The 18987-nt window shown below is 46.3% G+C and overlaps 1 protein-coding gene across 1 annotated transcript in view; it reads left to right on the forward strand.

The window, feature by feature from the left end:
* TRAK1 (trafficking kinesin protein 1) overlaps positions 1-18987 on the forward strand; it is a 103953-nt gene that overhangs the window by 17659 nt on the left and 67307 nt on the right. The window contains exon 2 of the mRNA XM_068982855.1: positions 5738-5932. Within this exon, the coding sequence (XP_068838956.1) occupies positions 5738-5932 (195 nt within the window). The remainder of the gene's footprint in view (positions 1-5737; positions 5933-18987) is intronic.

The following is an 18987-nucleotide window of genomic DNA, read 5'->3' on the forward strand; positions in this document are numbered from 1 at the left end:
CCTCTTGCTTTGATTTTGGCAGACTTTTCTCCGGCCAGGCCTTTCCTCTTTGTCCAGCACTGTCCTCTCTGCCCCATTTTATCCTTGCCTCTCCCCCACACCACTGTTTTCTTTAGGCTCTCTGGAGCCTGGGGGAGTGTTCAGGAGGCTGTCTTCCACTTCCTTGCAGCTTTCTGTTCTGGCCCCAGTGCCTTCTGCTCCAGGGTGTGGGCAGAAGGCCCAGAAACCCCTCTGGACCTTCCCTTCCCCTCCCATTTGGGGGCAGCCACCACTCAGAGTCTATAGCTGGTGTGCTTTTAGACATGCTGACTTTTTCTGAGGCCAGAGATCTGTATTTTTACATGAGATTCTCTGATTTTTAAACATTGAACACTAATTTAGAGCCAGTCTGTCCTGTAAAATATTGGCATCCTCTGGAGTCCCTAGTAGGTTTCATGAACCTGGCATGTGACCCATGGTGATGGTGGCCTATTCGCTAAGTTGTGTCTGATTCTTTGAGACCCTGTGAACTGTAGCCCACCAGGCTCCTCTGTCCATGGGATTTTCCACACCAGGATACTGGAGTGGGTTGCCATTTCCTCATCCAGGGGATCTTCCCAACCCCAGGGATCAAACCCATGTCCTCTGCATCTCCAGCATTGGCAGGCGGATTTGTTGCCATGAGCCACCAGGGAAGCTTTGCATCAGTACAAGTGCTTAGAAGGAGGTGCCTCCTTCTAGCCCCTTTCTGGGGGTATGGATCTAACCCAAGCCAGGTGTAGAGTGGACACAGCTGAATGTGTAGCCCCTGCCATCAGGACCCTCTCCCACCTTCCACAGCCCTCATCCTTGGGCAGGAGGATCCACTTCAAACCTTATGCTGAGGAGAAACCTAGGAAGGGTCATAGTTCTGAAGAGGTGAAGAGCACTCTCACGCTCTGCTCCCAGAAAAAGAGTTAGTCACTCAGTCGGGTCTGACTCTTTAGGACCCCTTGGAGTGTAGCCCGCCAGGCAGGTGGTGCTCTAAGAATGGTGGACATAGATCAGATCAGTGTCTGCTGAGTGGTTGAGGGGACATTCATTTCCCCATGGGACTTTACTCCTTGCTGATTAAGACCTTGGGTGATACAGAGTGAGTTTAAAAAGACCTTGGCGCTACAGGGCTCCACCTCCCCCATGCTGAAGGCTAGACATGCCACCCATTGCCAATTCTTCTCCCTTTGTTCCATGATTCATGCAGCGCTTCCTGTTGCTGACTGCGATGCTGATGCTGAGGGTTGGATTGGATGTTAAGGGGGTAATTCAGAGCTCCTCCTGAGGGCCTCACTGATAGTCGAGGAGAGACTTAGAAAATGCGTGTAACATTGTCCTGAAATAATCTAAATACATAGCCAGAGGCGAGAGGTCAAGGGAAGCCTGATATGAGGTGACATTTGAGTGATATTTTGGGATGGAGTTTGCTGGCAGGGATGGGCCTTCCAGATAGCTAGAGTAGCTGGTATCAAAACCAATATTTGTGTAAAAATGTGTTTGGAGAATGGTGTAAAGTCAATGTGGCTTCACAAGGGATACTGGAGAAGCGACATTAATAAGGTAGATGTGTGTTTCTTTCTCTCTTGAAAATCCAGATGGAAGATGGCCCAGGAGTGCTCCCCGCCAACTTGTCCCTGGTGCCCAGGGTTGCCCTGGTGACCCCCTAGGTGCTGCCTTTACTTTCACAGTTGAAGGTGACTCCAGTACCGGCCCCATCTCTGCATTTGGACAGTTGGATAGGGTCTGACTTGGAAGTGCTGTTTACATTCTGTTAACCAGGCATATAGGCAGACCTCACTGCAAGAAGGAGAAGGCAATGGCAACCCACTCCAGTACTCTTGCCTGGAAAATCCCATGGGCGGAGGAACCTGATAGGCTGCAGTCTGTGGGGTTGGGAAGAGTCGGACACAACTGAGTGAATTCACTTTCACTTTTCACTTTCATGCATTGGAGAAGGCAATGGCAACCCACTCCAGTGTTCTTGCCTGGAGAATCCCAGGGACAGGAGAGCCTGGTGAGCTGCTGTCTCTGGGGTCGCACAGAGTCGGACACGACTGAAGCGACTTAGCAGCAGCAGCAGCAGCACTGAAAGGAAAGCTGGAAACTGTAGTTTTTAGCTGTGTGGCTGTGTGCCCATCCATACCATGGAGGTTACATTCCTGCAAGAAAGAAGCAGAAATCTGATACTGGGAAGGAGTCAGTAGCCTCTGCCCTCGGAAGGTATGGGCTGAATCATGCAGTACTTTGTAGGGAGTGGGGAGGTTTTTAAAGCAGAGCAATACTGTGATTTAAAAAGTATCTTTCATAGGACCTCCCTGTCGGTCCAGTAGTTAAGAGTCCACACTTCCAATGCAGGGGACGCAGGTTCAATCCCTGGTCGGGGAACTAGATCCCACCTGCCACACGACATGGCCAAAAAAAAAAAAGAAAATGTGTCTGTCACAGATGGGGCCAGCAAGCATAGGGCTGCTGTGACTGATGAAGGGAAGGATGTTGAGGGTGAGTCCACTCGACTGCCTGGATAAACCTGGCCTTTGGATGGTTTGACCAGCTGAGGGTCAGTGGCTGCCAGGCTGCTGTTGCTGTAGATCTTCCGGAATCCATAGATGGACCTGTCAGGGTCTGGATTCAATCAGGAAGTGGATGTCCTTCATCTGAGACTTCCCCAGGACTGCATATTGTAGCTTGTTTTTTTATCATTTATTTTTAATTGGAGTATAATTGCTTTACAATGTTGTGTTAGTTTCTGCTCTACAACAATGTAATCAGATATGTGTATATGTATATCCCCTCCCTGCTGAGTGTCCCTCCCACCCTTCTTATCGCTGGTTAATAGTGTGGTTGGAGCTGCGGAGAAATGAGGACTGTAGAGAGCTTGATGTTTCCTTTCCTCCAGGCGGGGCCAGCAGCACCCTTTCACACATTGACCTTTAGTCAGCACCACCGGGCTTCCTCATGGGGCTCCCCTGGTAGCTCAATGGTAAATAATCTGCCTTCAGTTCAGGAGATGCGGGCTCAATCCCTGGGCCGGGAAGATCCCCTGGAGGAGGAAATGGCAACCTGCTCCAGTATCCTTGCCTGAAAAATCCCATGGACAGAGGAGCCTGGTGGGCTGCAACCCAAAGGGTCTTGAAAAACTGTACACGACTATGTGACTAAGCACACAGTCACACCAGCACCAAGAGAGAGGGCAGGTCTGTTGACAAGCTGCTTCAGTTCCTGGCTCTCCTTCCTGCACTCTGTTCGGGAAAATCATCCTGACACTTCCTTGATTTGTCAGTGTGTCGAGCTGAACACCTCTACCAAACACGCTTGTGAAATCTTTACCTGTTTAGAACAAAAACTTCCTGTTGAGAAGAGCCTGGGAACCCTCCAGCATTTGTAGTGCACCTGCTGGGAGAGGGGAGGCAGGTGGGAGAGGGAAGGATATAGTTTACAGTCAGATGGCTGAGGCTTCTCACACACGATCTGCTGCTTATTTAACTGTGTGACCTTGACCTACAAGGTACTCCACAGCGTCTGTGAATCTGCTTTCTCACATATAAGTCAGAGCAAATATTATCTATGTCTCAGGTTGCTGGGAGGACGCACTGAAGGCTCCTGGCTGGGTGCTTGGCACTGTGAAAGCATTCCTGGGGAATTCTCGAAGGCTCTCATGTTTACACAACCTGGGGCCTCAGATGTGTCTTCTCCACGTGGCAGAGGTGGTGTCTCCCTTCTTGGGAGGTTCTTGGGGCACCTGGCCCTGCACCCAAGGTTATAGAGATCTTCCTGGGTGGTCTTTATCATCTCTTCCTAATTCTCTGGGCCTGCTGGGCAGCTATGAGACTTGCTGAAGTTTATATGGCAAGTCACATTACGGAAAAGTCAAATATACAGAATGTTTTTCAAAAGGCTTTTTGGCACAGCCTCACCTTTGATACTTTATCTCCTGGTCATCATATGCTTTAAGGAAAACGATACCTCTTGGGCATGAGGACCCACACTGTAAATATGTTGACCTTCAGCCCTGAGAACGTGGAAGGACAGGGGAGTCTCAGTGTCCGAGCAGCTGCCACTGTGCTCACAAGTGACCCAGCATTCTTAGAAGGGATTTTATTTTTATTTCTTGGAGTCCGTTGCCTTGCCCACCACCAAGTGGCAGTGACACCAGAAGATTCTAGCCCCTTGTGTGGGGACATCGTGCAGGAATGTGTTGGTACCTTGCCCATCCTCCTGCGGCCAGGCTGGCTCAACATTTGTGCAGCAGGTCTGTGTTTGGTCAAGAGCTGCCATCAGTCAGGTGTCAGCCCTCCTTGACCCCGAATCCCCTCAGCTAGATGGTGGTCATTTTATGGCTTTGAGGCCTCCCCTGGAGATGAGGTTGGAGTGGGAACTTACTCCCCACTTGATTGCAAGACAGAGAAGTATTTCCTTAGTTAGGAGCCCATCTGGGGCTTTTAGAGGGTGTTTTGTCACTAGTGGGAGATGGTAAAGAAATATGAGACATCTGCCTAGAGGGTGGGCTGTTGACTGTGGCCAAGGGGAAGGGAAGGACCATCACTCAGTTCTCCGCAGACCTTTGCAGGGTGGTGGAGCAGCTCCGGCCTGGTGGGGGCTGGCTGAAATGCCAAGTGTGCTAGCCGTGACATTTCCCACATGAGGCAGAGAATCCAGAACGTCCACGTGTTCCCTCTGCAGTCCCCAGAGCTCCAAGTGAAATTCGAAATGTCTTCGCTTTCCACTTATAACTCTTTCCTCAGCACTTGAATCACCATGCTGACTTTTTGAGTCATAACGTCCTTCTACAGTGAAGCTTTGCATGTTGACTTAAGTAAGAAGGGGTAAGCAGGGGACGGTGGGAGATTTGAGGGGCTAGCAAGTGCCTTCCATGGGTTTCTGCCCAAGAAGGGGTGAAGTTGCCCACTGAACACTCTTTGTTTACCTATGCCTGTTTTCTTACGTGGCCTTCCTGTTAAACGAGAAGATGCTATGTCTGTGGTGTAACCTTTCTTCTGGGCACAGGTGTCCACATTCTTCCTGAAGAAGACAGATTAATTCAGCTTGGTGAGCTCAAAACAACATCCTGTCGAGGAGGAGGTGGTATTCAAACTGGGCCTTGACGGAGGGGTACCTATTGGTTTAGTGGCTGGAATCCCCATGAGAATATAAGAATTACAGAGGCAAGACTGTGACTGTTGTGGTTATGTCGTGTCTCCTGTGACTGTGGGACTCAGGATATAGTTGGATGATGATGGATGGATGGAAGGAAGGAAATGTCAGAGGACAAACAGGTGAATGAATGAATTAAATGAAGGCCAAAATCTTACCTATGTGGGGACATGACTTGAATGGTAAAATAGTGGCAGGAAGGAATCTGGCATGTTGCTGAACTTATAACTGGTTTGACCTAAGTATAGGGTGATTGAGAGAGAATGGCCAGAGAAAGGGTTGGGAAGAAAGCCCAAATGACGAAGGCACGAGAATTTTGGCTTTACTTCACAGAAAGTGGGCAGCTAAACAGCAGGAGCTATTTCAGGTAGGTCTGGCAACAAACATGCCTTACTCTAAGTTTCAAGAGTAGAATTTAAATTGGAAAAAGATCTCTGACATGGCCCGATCTGGCCTCTCCATGCTGCACGTAAGTAGTGCAAGACTCTGGCTACAAGTGCCAGGGTTAGGTCACTAGCGGCAGCAAGGCCACCACCAGATCCTGGCTCTCATCTGTCCATCTTCTTCCCTCCAGACGTGTGCAACAGCACCGACCTTCCAGAAGTTGAGATCATCAGCCTGCTGGAGGAGCAGCTGCCCCATTACAAGCTAAGAGCCGACACCATCTACGGTTATGACCACGACGACTGGCTTCACACCCCCCTCATTTCTCCAGATGTCAACATTGACCTCACGACCGAGCAGATTGAGGAGACGCTGAAGTACTTCCGTGAGTGATTCCCCTTTCCTGGAACGCCCTGTCCTCCGCGCTTAGCCACGGGCGCACATGTGTGCGTGTCCTGGCTGCTGTGTCTTCTAGCCTGCTCTGTGTGGAAAGTACTTGAAGAAATGTGGCTGTGGGATTTAGCCCCATAAAAGGCCTCACTTGACGTTGAGTCTTCTGGAGAGAAAGGAGTAGTGGGGAACAAGTATGAGTTTTCATTTGAACCAGCTTTCTCTTAACCATGCAGAAGGTTAGAAGATGCTCCCATTTCCCTCCAGAAGTACCATGTGAGTCCTTAGCAGCTTGTATTGGGGAGGAGCTTATCTGCACTTAAAACCCAAAGTATTGGAAACCTCAAGACTGCTCAGTGTTTATAAGACATAACACGACATGCCAAGGCTGCTGATTTGCGCGTGAAAGTCCACTCAGCTGGTTAGTCGGGAGAGGCAAGATGTTGCTGCAGCAGCAGACTGGTCCTGCTGGGCCTACAGAGCTGACACCTGGTAGGGTGAGCAGTATACTAGGTGGGACTTCTTTCAGTGTGTTTGTGATGACAAGGGCGTGAAACCTGATTTTGCAGACTTGAAAAATATACAGTGATTTAAAAAATTCACACCAATGATATTTTTTTCTTTTTAAACTGATGTATAGTTGAATTTCTGGTGTTCATTCAAGAGGTAGTTTTGATGTAATTTTTCTCTTTAGAAATTCATGGCAGCTTTGTAAGATTGGTAAGACCAGTTCTCTTTTGACACTCTTGACTTAAAACTCAAGTTGATTTGAACCTAGTCTAAATTAGTGTGACATTACTTACGTATCCATGTATCATCATATCACCTTTTTTAAAAAAAAACACCACACAACAATCCTGTTTCTATTTAGCAATAACTAGGTTCACAAGCAGCTTATTGTGCTTCTGTAAAGTTTTCTGTGATTATTTTCTCTAATCCAAACCAATTTCCAATATTCTTGAACTCATGAAATCATTAATAATTAACAAGTGAGAACTTGTAAGTTTCTCCTTTAGCATGTATCTGGGCTGTTTTCACGTTTATCAACTAGATATTAATAAGAAAGGAATTTTGTTTAAATTGGGCTGTGTTTTAATACTTAGTGTAAATCCTGCAGTCTCTTTGTGAGCACTGCAGATAATCAGTTTCGATAGGAGTAAAAATAGAATAATCCACACCAGGGCAGTATGAAGTACATTAGACTTGAACTAATGTCCAAGTTGATGCTTTAGAACTTCTAGTATATCTTGTAGCCTAGAGGAGGCCCGTTACAAGTCACTTTTGTTTACTCATAGTACGTGTACACCCAAGGAGACGTGGTATTGTATGGAAAACCTTGTCCTGGGTGACCTCTCAGGTAGGTTTCGTATTTGTTTCCTTCATACTGCTTCACAGTAGAATTATTTTTCTAGAAATCCCTGCCTGTTACTTACTCTTCTTTAACAGACTCTCCTATGATTTTCTAGGATCCTGCTTGGCCATTTCTGCTGAGGGAGGCTCCTAGGTCCATCACATACACACTGATTAATCACTTACAATCACAGTGTAGTTGGAATACCACCCAAGGGTAACACTTCACTGTTGTCGGAGACCTTTCATAGGAATGGCCTCTTCTCATCCCTGTAAAATGGCTATAGTTTGTTTGGGCCAGGCTGATTTTATTATCAAGGAAATTCAAGTGTGAAAGGCTTATTGTATTTATTCAACAGCACTGATCTATAGCTTCTAAAATTCTTTTCAGTAGACTTGAACAGACATTGTGACTTGTTATTATTTGTTTTACTTCTAGTGATATATGTAAAGGAGAGAGAGAAAAAAGCATCCTGGTGGAGTCTGGCAGTACATAACACAAATTGTAATAAAACTACAAGAACTGAAAATAAATGTTGACTAGATATTCTGAAAATTTTTAGAGCATGGTTGCATCTAGGTCTTACTTTAACTCTACATTTTCTTCTGTGGTACATGTGATGAGGGTAAAGTGGGTATTTGCTAAATATCAGTTAATTGAATGATCACAGTGCCAATAGAGCAGGGCTTTCAAACGGAGGTCCTAGATCTTCCCAACCCAGGGATCGAACCCAGGTCTCTTGCGTTGCTGGCAGATTCTTTACTGTCTGAGCCACCAGGGAAGTCCAAGGTCCTAGAACTACCCTCCAAGGGATCTATAGAGAGAAACTGGGGATTCTATTTGTTATGCTCCAAGCCCATATCTCCGAACCAACCGAGAGAGCAAGAAGGGAGTTTATCTCTAGCGCGCTAGGGCTCAAGTCTCATCCCACACAAGGGAATCCGACAAGAGCCGCGAACAAAGTAGTATGGCGGCTTAAAAACAGGCAGTTCTTTGTCTCAGTTATAGGAGTAGCTGGCGTTACATGATTGGCCAGGCAGGATGAGCGCATATCCTGTCTCTTTCTGGTAAACATGACTCAGGTCCTAGAGACCGTCGTTTGGTCCCTAACATTCCCCCCTGTCCTTAGATCATATAGAGGAATCTTTCTCTTGGTCCTGAGACACAGTTTGATATTGTTGTTGAAGCACAAACAGCTGTACTGTATTTATGCGTTTTTTTACAAAGGCTATAAGTCTGTTGATAATATATGGGCCAAAGGTAAGCATCAGAAGTATTAGCAGGGGTCCCAGCAAGGTGGAGATTAAGGTAGTCAGCCAAGGGGATTGTTGAAACCAAGATTTAAACCATCCCTGTTGAGCCTCACGTTTTCGATTATGTTGGGCTAGTCTTTTTTTTACTTTGGCCATAGATTTTTTAACTATTTTTGTATGATCTGCATAGAAACAGCACTCTTTTTCTAGGGCAGCACAGAGTCTCCCTTGTTGCAGAAAGAGCAGATCTAATCTCCTCCTGTTTGCTTTTTTTTTGGATTGAACCTTATTTTGACTTGTGCATAATTGCAACTTTTACAGCCAGAAGTTGGATCTCCAAGGACCCTAGGGAGGGTCTTGGCGAATGAAAAATTAAGTAAATCTCGATTTTTTACTTTCCAGCGCCGAGGTCTATCATTAGAAGTAACACAATCCCAAGTTTTACAATAAGAGTCTTGTGCCCCCCCCCCCCCCTCCACCACAGGTCTTTCAGTCATGCCTGGGTGCGCCTGGGCATGCCCAGAACTCTTGTTTTCAGAGATAACCCCTAGCCCAAGGCACATTTACCATCGGCTTGAGGTCAAAGTACAAGTCTGGCCACCATGTGTTTGGTGGATGTATTGCGGTAGTGGAGTTTAGCACCTCTCGTGTTAGTCCATTTTGCAGCTTCCAGGTGATTTTGACAGGTTGATGCGGGTTCACGCTGGCAACTCCGGAGCAGAGTAACTGGGTCATCCACAAGAGGGCCCAGCCGAGTTGTCCTGGTCCTGTTGGCGCCTTCGAAGCTTTAGCCTCAGGGGGTTGGACGGGTGCAGAGATGCTTTTTATTTTTTTTTAGCGTCTTTTTGCTCTGCTGAAGCAGCTGGGCGTACGTGGTTGCAATGCACCCAAGGCCCAATATTGTCAACCTTTAGGGCAGTTGGGGTGGTAAGAAGAACAACATAAGGACCCTTTCATTTGGGTTTTAGTGCCTTGGTTTGGTGCCTTTTGACCCACACCCAGTCTCCTGGGCCAATGTCATGTGAGGGAATAGTTTCCTTATTTTGACCCACATGTATTTCCCGGAGCAGTTTCCAGACACGAGAGTGCACCTTGTTTAAGGCCATCAAGGCCTCTTGGAGTTGCCCCAACGTGGGAGGCGGTAGTTTTTTTTTTTTAAATATTGGACATACAGGGGGAGGTCTCCCATACAGAATCTCAAATGGGGTCAGATTAAGTTGATAAGGAGTATTACACGCACGGAAGAGGGCGAAGGGAAGGAGGGTCACCCAGTCCCCGCCAGTCTCTATAGTCAATTTAGTTAAAGTTTTTTTTAGAGTCCGATTTATTTTTTTTACTTGCCCTGAGCTCTGTGGACTGTATTCACAATGTAACTTTTATTTAGTCCCCAGGGATAGGGCAAGGCTCTGAACTATTTGACTCACAAAGGCAGGTCTATTATCAGAGCCGATGGTCACTGGCAGGCCAAACCTGGGAACTATTTTTTTTTTAATCTTTTTTGCCACTATCATCGCGGTTTTTTTCTTTGTAGGAAAAGCTTTTACCCACCCTGAGAAGGTATCCACCAACACTAACAAGTACCGGTAACCATACTTGCCTGGGCTTACCTCGGTGAAATCTATTTCCCGGTGTTGCCCTGGTCCTTCTCCCCGATACCTCAGTCCTGCATGTTGTCCTTTTCCTGGCCTCATCTGTTGACATGCCTTACAAGCATGCACTATGTTCTATACAGTTGTCTGGTGCCGGGGAAATTGCAGGCGCGCAGTTTGAAAGAGCATCAGAGTCTTCTTTTTTCCCAGATGAGTAGACAAGTGCAAATGCTCACATAGTTGCCGTCCCAACTGAGCAGGGAGTATCAAGTAGCCGTCTGAGTCTCGGTACCATCTATCTTTATCTTTTTGAAGGTTGGTGTGTTTTTGGATCCAAGCAAAGTCTGTGGATGAATATTCAGGGGTTGGGGGCAGAGTTCCCATACCTGGAGGTGGAAGTCCGATCGCCAACACAGGGGTGATGAACTTTTTATCAGCTACTTTTCGAGCTGCCAGGTCTGCGGCACGATTCCCTCGTGCCGTGGGGCTGTCACCCTTCTGATGTCCAGGTACGTGTACTATTGACACAGCCCGAGGCATCTGTACAGCCTCTAAAAGTCTACGGATTTTAGGCAAGTTTTTAATTTTTTTTTTTTTTTGAGCTGTCAAAAACCTCCGTTCCTGATATATCGGGCCCTGGATGTGTACCGTGCCAAAAGCATAGCGATTGTCAGTGAAAATAGTTATTTTTTTTTCCTTTGGCTCTCTCTAATGCTTGAATCAGGGCAATTAACTCTGCCTTTTGTGCTGAGGTATCCGGGGGAAGGGCCTCTGCCCATATCGTCTGTCCAGAGTCATCTACTACTGCGGCTCCCGCCCGTCTCTGTCCATCTTTTACATAACTGCTGCCGTCTGTGAACCATCTTAGCTCACTGTTATCCAGTGGAGTATCGGTTAAGTCTTTTCGCATTGCTGTTACCCCGGCCAGTATCTCATCACAATCATGGAGGGGGCTGTTTTTCCCCGGATTGGGCAAAAGAGTGGCCGGATTTAGAGTGCAGGGCGTTTGGAAATGAATCCGTGGGGTGTCAAGTAGCAAGGCCTGATAGTGCGTCAAGCGGGCATTAGAAATCCATTTACCTGGGGGTTGCTTTAAAACTCTCTGTGGCATGAGGAGTGTAGACCAAGAGTCTCTGTCCATAAGTCAGTTTATCAGCATCGTGGACTAAGAGCACAGTGGCCGCGATGATAACGGAGGCAAGGTGGCCATCCGGCTGCCACTGGGTCCAGTCTCTTGGAAAGGTAAGCTACAGGTCGCTTTCATGGTCCCCATCTCTGTGTTAGTACCCCTTTTTTTTATCTCCCGCTTTTTATCTACAAATAATTGGACAGGCTTAGATGGATCAGGGAGGGCAAGGGCAGGAGCCTCTAGCAAGGCTCGCCTGAGCTCTTGGAAGGCCTCTTTCATTGGCTCAGTCCATTTTCAGTCCTTGTTTTCTTTGGTCTCCTCATATAGGGGCCTGGCCTTTTCTGCAAACCCCAAGATCCATAACCGGCAATATCCCACCGTTCCCAGAAATTTTTTCACTTGTCTAGGGTTAGCCGGCTCAGGGATCTGGAGGATGGTTTCTTTCATAGCCTGTGTTAGCCACCTCTGGCCCTGTTTTATCTTATAACCGAGGTATGTAACCTCTTGCTTGGCAATCTGGGCCTTTTTGGCACTAGCCCGGTAACCTAAAGTCTCCAAGGTTTGGAGAAGGTCACCTGTTGCCTCTTGGCACTCTTTCTCTGTAGCCGCCACCAGCATAAGGTCATCAACATATTGTAATAAAACAATGGTAGGGTGTTCAACCCGATACTCACGGAAGTCTTTGTCCAGGGCCTCATTAAATAACGTGGGCGAGTTTTTGAAACCCTGTGGTAAGCGAGTCCATGTCAGCTGCACAGGGGTCTGACCACCGTCTTCCTGCCATTTGAAGGCAAAGATCTCTTGGCTTGCGGGGGCAAGAGGCAAACTAAAAAAGGCATCTTTTAAATCTAAAACAGTGTACCAAATGTAGTTTGGAGGCAAGTTGCTTAGCAATGTATAAGGGTTAGGAACCGTAGGATGAATATCATTCACCCGTTTGTTGACTTCTCGTAGATCTTCAACCGGTCTAAAATCAGTTCCCCCAGGCTTTTTCACAGGCAACAGGGGAGTGTTTCATGGGGACCGGCATCTTTTTAGGACCCCAGCGTCTATGAGGCGTTGTATATGAGGAGTAATTCCTTGTCGAGCCTCTTGACTCATGGGATACTGTCGTACCCTCACCGGGGAAGCACTGGCTTTTAGTTCCACAGTGATAGGGGGCCTCTGTTTGGCCAGTCCCATTTCTGCTGTTTCAGCCCAGGCCTGAGGTTATCTTTGAACCCATGGTTGTACTTTGGGGCTTATTGTCGCTGGGGCCTCTGGCAAGTAGAGTCTGTATTTATCTTTTAATGCCAGACACAGGACCTGAAGAGGATGCCCAGTCCCATCTAGAACCAACACTTGTCCGTGGTCGAAATGAATTTGGGCATTTACTTTAGACAGTAAATCTCTTCCTAACAAGGGCGCTGGACACTCAGGTATCACCAGAAAAGAATGGGTTACCTGGTGGGCCCCCAAGTTCACGTGCCGTTTTGTAGTCCATCCATATTGTTTATTCCCGGTTTCTCCCTGCACCCAGCTATTTTTTTTTAGGCATGGGTCCATCTTTTTGGTTTAAGACTGAGTATTGAGCTCCCGTGTCCACCATGAAGCTAACCGGTTTCCCCTCCACATTTATAGTTACCCAGGACTCGGGGAGGGGCTTCGAGCCCTGACCCCCCTAGTCGCTATCCTCACCCGCGTAGAGGATATGACTGTCTGGAGAGGGAGTCTCGTTCTTGGGGTTCTTGGGCCCCTCTTTTAGATTTTTTTGGGGGCATTTATCTTTTTAATGTCCAAACTCTTTACAAAATGCACATTGGTTTTTCTCAAGCTTACGCCTTGTCGTTTTTTTTTTCTTTCAGTTTTTGAGTCCAATTTTTTTCCTTTTTGGAACCTGTTTTTGTTTTCAACCCCAGCAAAAAATATCTGGGCCAGCTCTTTTTGATTTTTACGGTTTTCTTCAGCTCTAAATTCTCTTTCTTCTCTTCTAATGCGGTCCTCTCTCTCTTTTGGGGTCTCTCTATGATTAAAAACTCTCTCGGCTGCCCTCACTAGATCTTGCAAGGATTGTTCATTTAACCTCTCTATCTTTTGTAATTTTTTTTTTAATATCGGGGGCTGCTTGATTTACAAATGCTAACATAACTGCCGCTCGTGACTCATCTGTCTGTGGGTCCATAGGGGTATACTGTCTAAAAGCTTCCATTATCCTTTCAAGGAAGGCTGCTGGGCTCTCATTTGGCTGTTGTCTCACTGGATTTATTTTGGCCAAATTAGTTGGCTTTCTGGCGGCCCCTCTAAGGCCATCCGTGAGAGTCTGATGGTACACTCGGAGACGCTCCTTACCTTCAGCGCGTTTGAAGTCCCAGTTGGGTCGCACCAAGGGGAACCCCTCCTCAATGAGGTTAGGCTGTATTGTGGGCCTCCCATCCACCCCTGTCACATTTTTCCGGGCTTCTGACAGGATCCGCTCGCACTCTTCTGTAGTGAAAAGCACCTGTAACAGTTGCTGACAATCATCCCAAGTGGGATTATGAGTAAAAAGGATAGACTCTAACAGATCAATAAGACCCTGCGGTTTTTTAGAGAAGGAGGGAGTCTGGGTTTTCCAATTGTACAAATCACTAGTGGAGAAGGGCCAATACTGATAAGTCCGCTCTCCACCCTCTCTGGCTGGTCCCGCCCGGACCGGAAACGCGTGAACAGTGGAGGAGGGGACTTCCGGGTCTTTTTCCGCTACATTGGCCATTTCTCTTGTTTTTCCCCGAGTTCCCTGGGCGGGGCCCCCTTCTCTGGGATGAGCTGAAGGCTCGGTTCTCCTCCTGGCTTCTCCCAATGAAACCTGTGAAAGCAAGGGCGGATGTGGATCCGCATACGGGGGTGGGAACAATTCGGTCTCCAGATCTATCAGATTAGGATACAGAGAAGATTCCTGGAATACCAGCTTTGGTTGATTTTCGTCCTTTTTTTTTTTTTTCCTTTGGAAGCCTTTATTATTAACACCTGTGGGCTTGGTGAGGTTGGAGTTGGGGAAGAGGGACGGGGAGGTTTAGGAGGAGTGAGAACAAAGGGTTTAAGCCATTCTGGCGGGTTCCTCACTAGATCCTGCCAGACCAGAATGTAGGGAGTCTGATCTGGGTGCCCGGCAGGACTAGGAGTAAGCACCCTCTCTTTAACTGCCTGGATAATTTGGGGATTGAAGGTTCCCTCTTGTGGCCATCTGACGTCAAAGGTGGGCCACTCGACAGAACAGAAAGTCACCAGTTTGCTCTTCTTTACCAGTAACGAAAGATTCTGAGCTCTAGACTTGAAATCAGAGAAGTGGTTAATCATAAGAGATAAAGGAGTAGAAGTTGTTTGTCCCATGATCACAGAAAAGTACACTGGGAGCCAACAGAGCACACAAAGAGCAACGCAGACACCACAAATAGACAAACAGATAACAAACGCAAGGTGGCCACCGACAATGCCCTCAATCTTACCTGCAGGATGTTCACAGAGCCAGCTGCCTCCCCAGCACGAAGCTAGGCCCCGGCCTTACGCTGACTTAATCCAGTATCAGAGCCAGCTGCCTCCCCAGCACGAAGCTAGGCCCCGGCCTTACGCTGACTTAATCCAGTATCAGAGCCAGCTGCCTCCCCAGCACGAAGCTAGGCCCCGGCCTTACGCTGACTTGCCTCTGCACTTTACAGCCAGATGCCTCCCCAGTAAGATACTAGGCCTCGGACTTAATCTGGGCTTCTGCATCGTTAGCACCGGTGCTCAGAGCTCTTATCTCCTAACGAGGTTACTCCCTTCTACCAGGAGAGTTGTCCTCCCCGGCGGGACGGAGATCCCGGACGAGCCCCCAGATGTTATGCTCTGAGCCCGTATCTCTGAACCGACCGAGAGAGCAAGTCCACCACAGTAATGCAAAAACAAGAAGGGAGTTTATCTCTAGCGCGCTAGGGCTCAAGTCTCATCCCACACAAGGGAATCCGACAAGAGCCGCGAACAAAGAAGTATGGCGGCTTATACACAGGCAGTTCTTTGTCTCAGTTACAGGAGTAGCTGGCGTTACATGAGTGGCCAGGCAGGATGAGCGCATATCCTGTCTCCTTCTGGTAAACATGACTCAGGTCCTAGAGACCGTCGTTTGGTCCCTAACACTATTCACTTGTAAAGGAAAAAAAAATTTGCATCCTTAATTTCGTAAACGTCTAACTGAAATGCAGCATTTACTTTCATTATAAACGTGGAAAACAAAGCACAGTGGTATTACTAAGACCTGTGACTTAGTCACCAGTAGAAATCACGGATATTTTCATGTCATGCTACAGAAGAAGCAGATATGGAAGAAATAAGATCTTTACTCATCTCTGCTTTGAAATTACTTTCATTATTAGATGTGCTGATCTTGTTATTTAATGTGCATTGATAAAGAAGCACTTTTATCACAGACCTTTTCTTGAAGTTTTAATAACTGCATTATAATACAGTCGCTTCTTTATAGTCCTTTGTATCTTTTGTCTTTAAATCTTTCTGCTGAGGAGGGGTCTGTGAGCCTTGCTGAGCCAGAGGTCCGTGGAAGCACAGGTTAAGAGCCCTGCTCTGTACTTGGCGTCCTTTCTGGATTTCATCTGTGTGTTTACATGTGTAACCCAGGAGATGCCATGGTTCACACCACTTTGACTCACCCGTGTATTTTTCTTTGTTTTTTTTAAATTTTATTTTATTTTTAATTGGAGGATAATTACTTTACAATATTGTGATGGTTTCTACCATCACCAGTGTGTGAAATCAACTGTGAGGTGTGTGGGAAGACAACATAAACCGTCCCTTCATTTTATTTTTTTTTAATTTTTTTGAAAGTAGAGACGTCCCTTCATTTTAGATTTATTTTCTGCATCAGTCAGGGCAGTGGGTGGGAATCAGGGTAAGGGTTCTCCAGGGGGTTCTGATACACTCCCCAGGTGAGACTCCCTGGATAATAGGCTCACCTACACCATTGCTTCAGAGATCAGAGCGGACACCTTGGGTGTCAGAAGGTGGGCTAATACTGATCTCCTTTGCCCACATGTCATCCCTCAAAGGAGACAAGCAATGCTTCGTGTTTTAAATCTGGCCCTTGCCTGGCTTGTTAAGGAGGGGCAAGAAGGCTTTGGGTATCCACCTTTACCTGGTGGTAGAATGATCTTTTCAGATAGATTTCAACAGTCCAGTGGATGTTTACCCGTGCAGAGTCTGAGGGACACACAAAGTGAAAACGACCTACACAGCAAATGAACCCATAAACGTGGGACAGTTAAGATTTGATGGTCCAGCAAGAAGAAAGGATAGTCTTACTAGTGTGCCAGGCACAGTTTTTTAATGCTTTACAGATATCTCAGTTACTTCCCACAGTGACCACTGAATAAAAAACTCCCGCTGTCCCTCATGCTACTGATGAGGACACTGAGGCTCAGGGAAGTTAAGTTTGCTCCAAATCACACAGCTAGTAAGGTGGGGTCCTTTTTTCCCCATTTTATTTATTTTTTAATCGAAGGATAATTGCTTTACAGAATTTTGTTGTTTTCTGTCAAATATCAACATGAATCAGTCACAGGTATACATATGTCATGATGGGATTCTGAGTTTCCAACCTGGATTGTCTGGTCTAACTTTATGTCTTAATTAATGATTCTCTCAGAGAAGCTAAGTAAGAAAAAAATTCAGTTTAAGAATAAAGTTCATTTAGTAAACATGAAAAATGCGAACCCTGTTTTAGAATATGTCAGTAGCTTATTTTTCATAAAAATGTGTCTGACATATTCAAGATTGATTTTTTTTTCAAAAGGTCATTGTCCCAAGTGACACTTAGCCTGATGTAGCTTAGTTTCAAGATGAGGTTTCCTACTTGCCTGCAGTTTTCTCCCCTGCATCCTGTGGTCTGTAGGTCATGCTTCCTGAATTCAGGTGAAAATGACTATGTGCTATAGATTTTTCTAGTCACAAAGTAGTCGGTGGACACCCGCCATGAGGACTGCTGTGTTGGTATGTGGATAGCTGTGGCTCCTTCTGCTTCCTTTCCCTAGGTCCATGTTTTTGGTAACTTTTTGGTTAAAGAGCATTTGTCAGAAATGAAATCTGTCTGTGTCTCAAGTGCAAATGATCTGCTGACGACTTCAACAGAACAGTCCTTTCCTTAAGAAGAGAAGTGTTGTTAGTAGCCAGTCGTGTCCAACTCTTGGCGACCCCATGGACTGTAGCCCACCAAGTTCCTCTGTCCATGGGATTATCCAGACAAGAACACTGGAGTGGGTAGCCATTCCCTTTTCCAGGGGATTTTCTTGATCCAGGGATTGATCCCAGGTCTCCTGCATTTCAGGCAGATTCTTTACCATCTGAGCAACCAGGGAAGTGCCAAGAAGAGGTTGTAAAGCAGATGAGAGTTTCAAGACATCACCTCATTTTATGCTTTTGCCATAAAGTACTATTAATGAATCAGTCAACAAGTATTTATTGAATGACTAGTATGTACCTGTAATCTTTTGTGAGCTTGACTTTGTCTGAGTTCAAGTTGATGTTTTCTGGCTAAGGAAGTGAAAACATCTGATTACTGATTTTCTTTCACTGCCTAACCTAGGACTTTGCACCGGGTGGGGCCGACACCGGATGCTCTCAAGGCCCTTTTCTGGCATCCTGTACCGAGTTGTCTACCTTGCTTGTGTGGAAGGAGTGGATGGGGTCTGGGCAACTGCAGTTAATCCAGCTCCCCGTCCCATTTTAATTTTGTAAAATTTAATTTAAACAACAACAACGAATCAAAGGCCATTCATCTAGACCAACTGTTACTGTACAGCCCATGTCTGCTTCATGTTTATTTATTTATTTATTTATTTATTTTGCTTTTTATTTTTTTTTTGCTTCATGTTTAAAAAGGCTGAAGTCCTCCTAGTGCCTTGCATGAAATAGGTACTTAACAAGTGCTAATTACATAAGAACATGCAAAAGTATCTTTTAAGTTAAAAAACAAGTTTTTCTCCCTCTTTTTTTTTTTGGCAAAGACAAAGCAAAATTACAAACAATGCATATAGTATAGCAAGATCACTTTGTTGCCACTTTCCAGAGACTGCCTTCATCTAACTCAAATCCTAAATGAAGTGAAGTGAAAGGCAGGAAAGTCGCTTAGTGCTGTAGGACTCTACGCAAGTCTACGCAAGTCGCTCAGTCCTATACGACTCTTTGCGACTCCATGGACTGTAGCCCACCAGGCTCCTCTGTCTGTGGGATTCTCCAGGCAAGAATACTGGAGTGAGTAGCCATTCCCTTCTCAACCCAGGGATCTTTCCAACCTAGGGATCGAATCCAGGTCTCCCACATTGCAGGTGGATTCTTTACCATCTGAGCCACCAGGGAAGCCCAAAATGATCAGTGAAACAAAAGTGAAGACTCCACAGTATGCAGTGAGCCTGTGCAAACTGAATTAGATTGCACACAATGCTGACCTTCTAAAGGGAGGGATCACAAGTTATATGAGGTGTGACCTAAGAGACAACATGGTGCATTTGTGTTTGTGTGTGTAGGAGGGATGCGTGTGGAGCGCTGACATTGTGGTGGGTGGGGTTGAAAGAAGGAAGGAAAGATGAATGATGGGTGTCGGGGAAGGTTGTACAGAGGATGGAGAAGGGATCTAATGGCTGGGAAAACGTTTCATTATCCTTTGCTAGCAAATAACACTAAAATGTGTACGTTATAGTATACTTATAAACACTTGCCTTGAGTTTT

Source organism: Capricornis sumatraensis, chromosome 10 (genome assembly GCF_032405125.1).
Source record: "Capricornis sumatraensis isolate serow.1 chromosome 10, serow.2, whole genome shotgun sequence".
Classification (NCBI taxonomy): domain Eukaryota; kingdom Metazoa; phylum Chordata; class Mammalia; order Artiodactyla; family Bovidae; genus Capricornis; species Capricornis sumatraensis.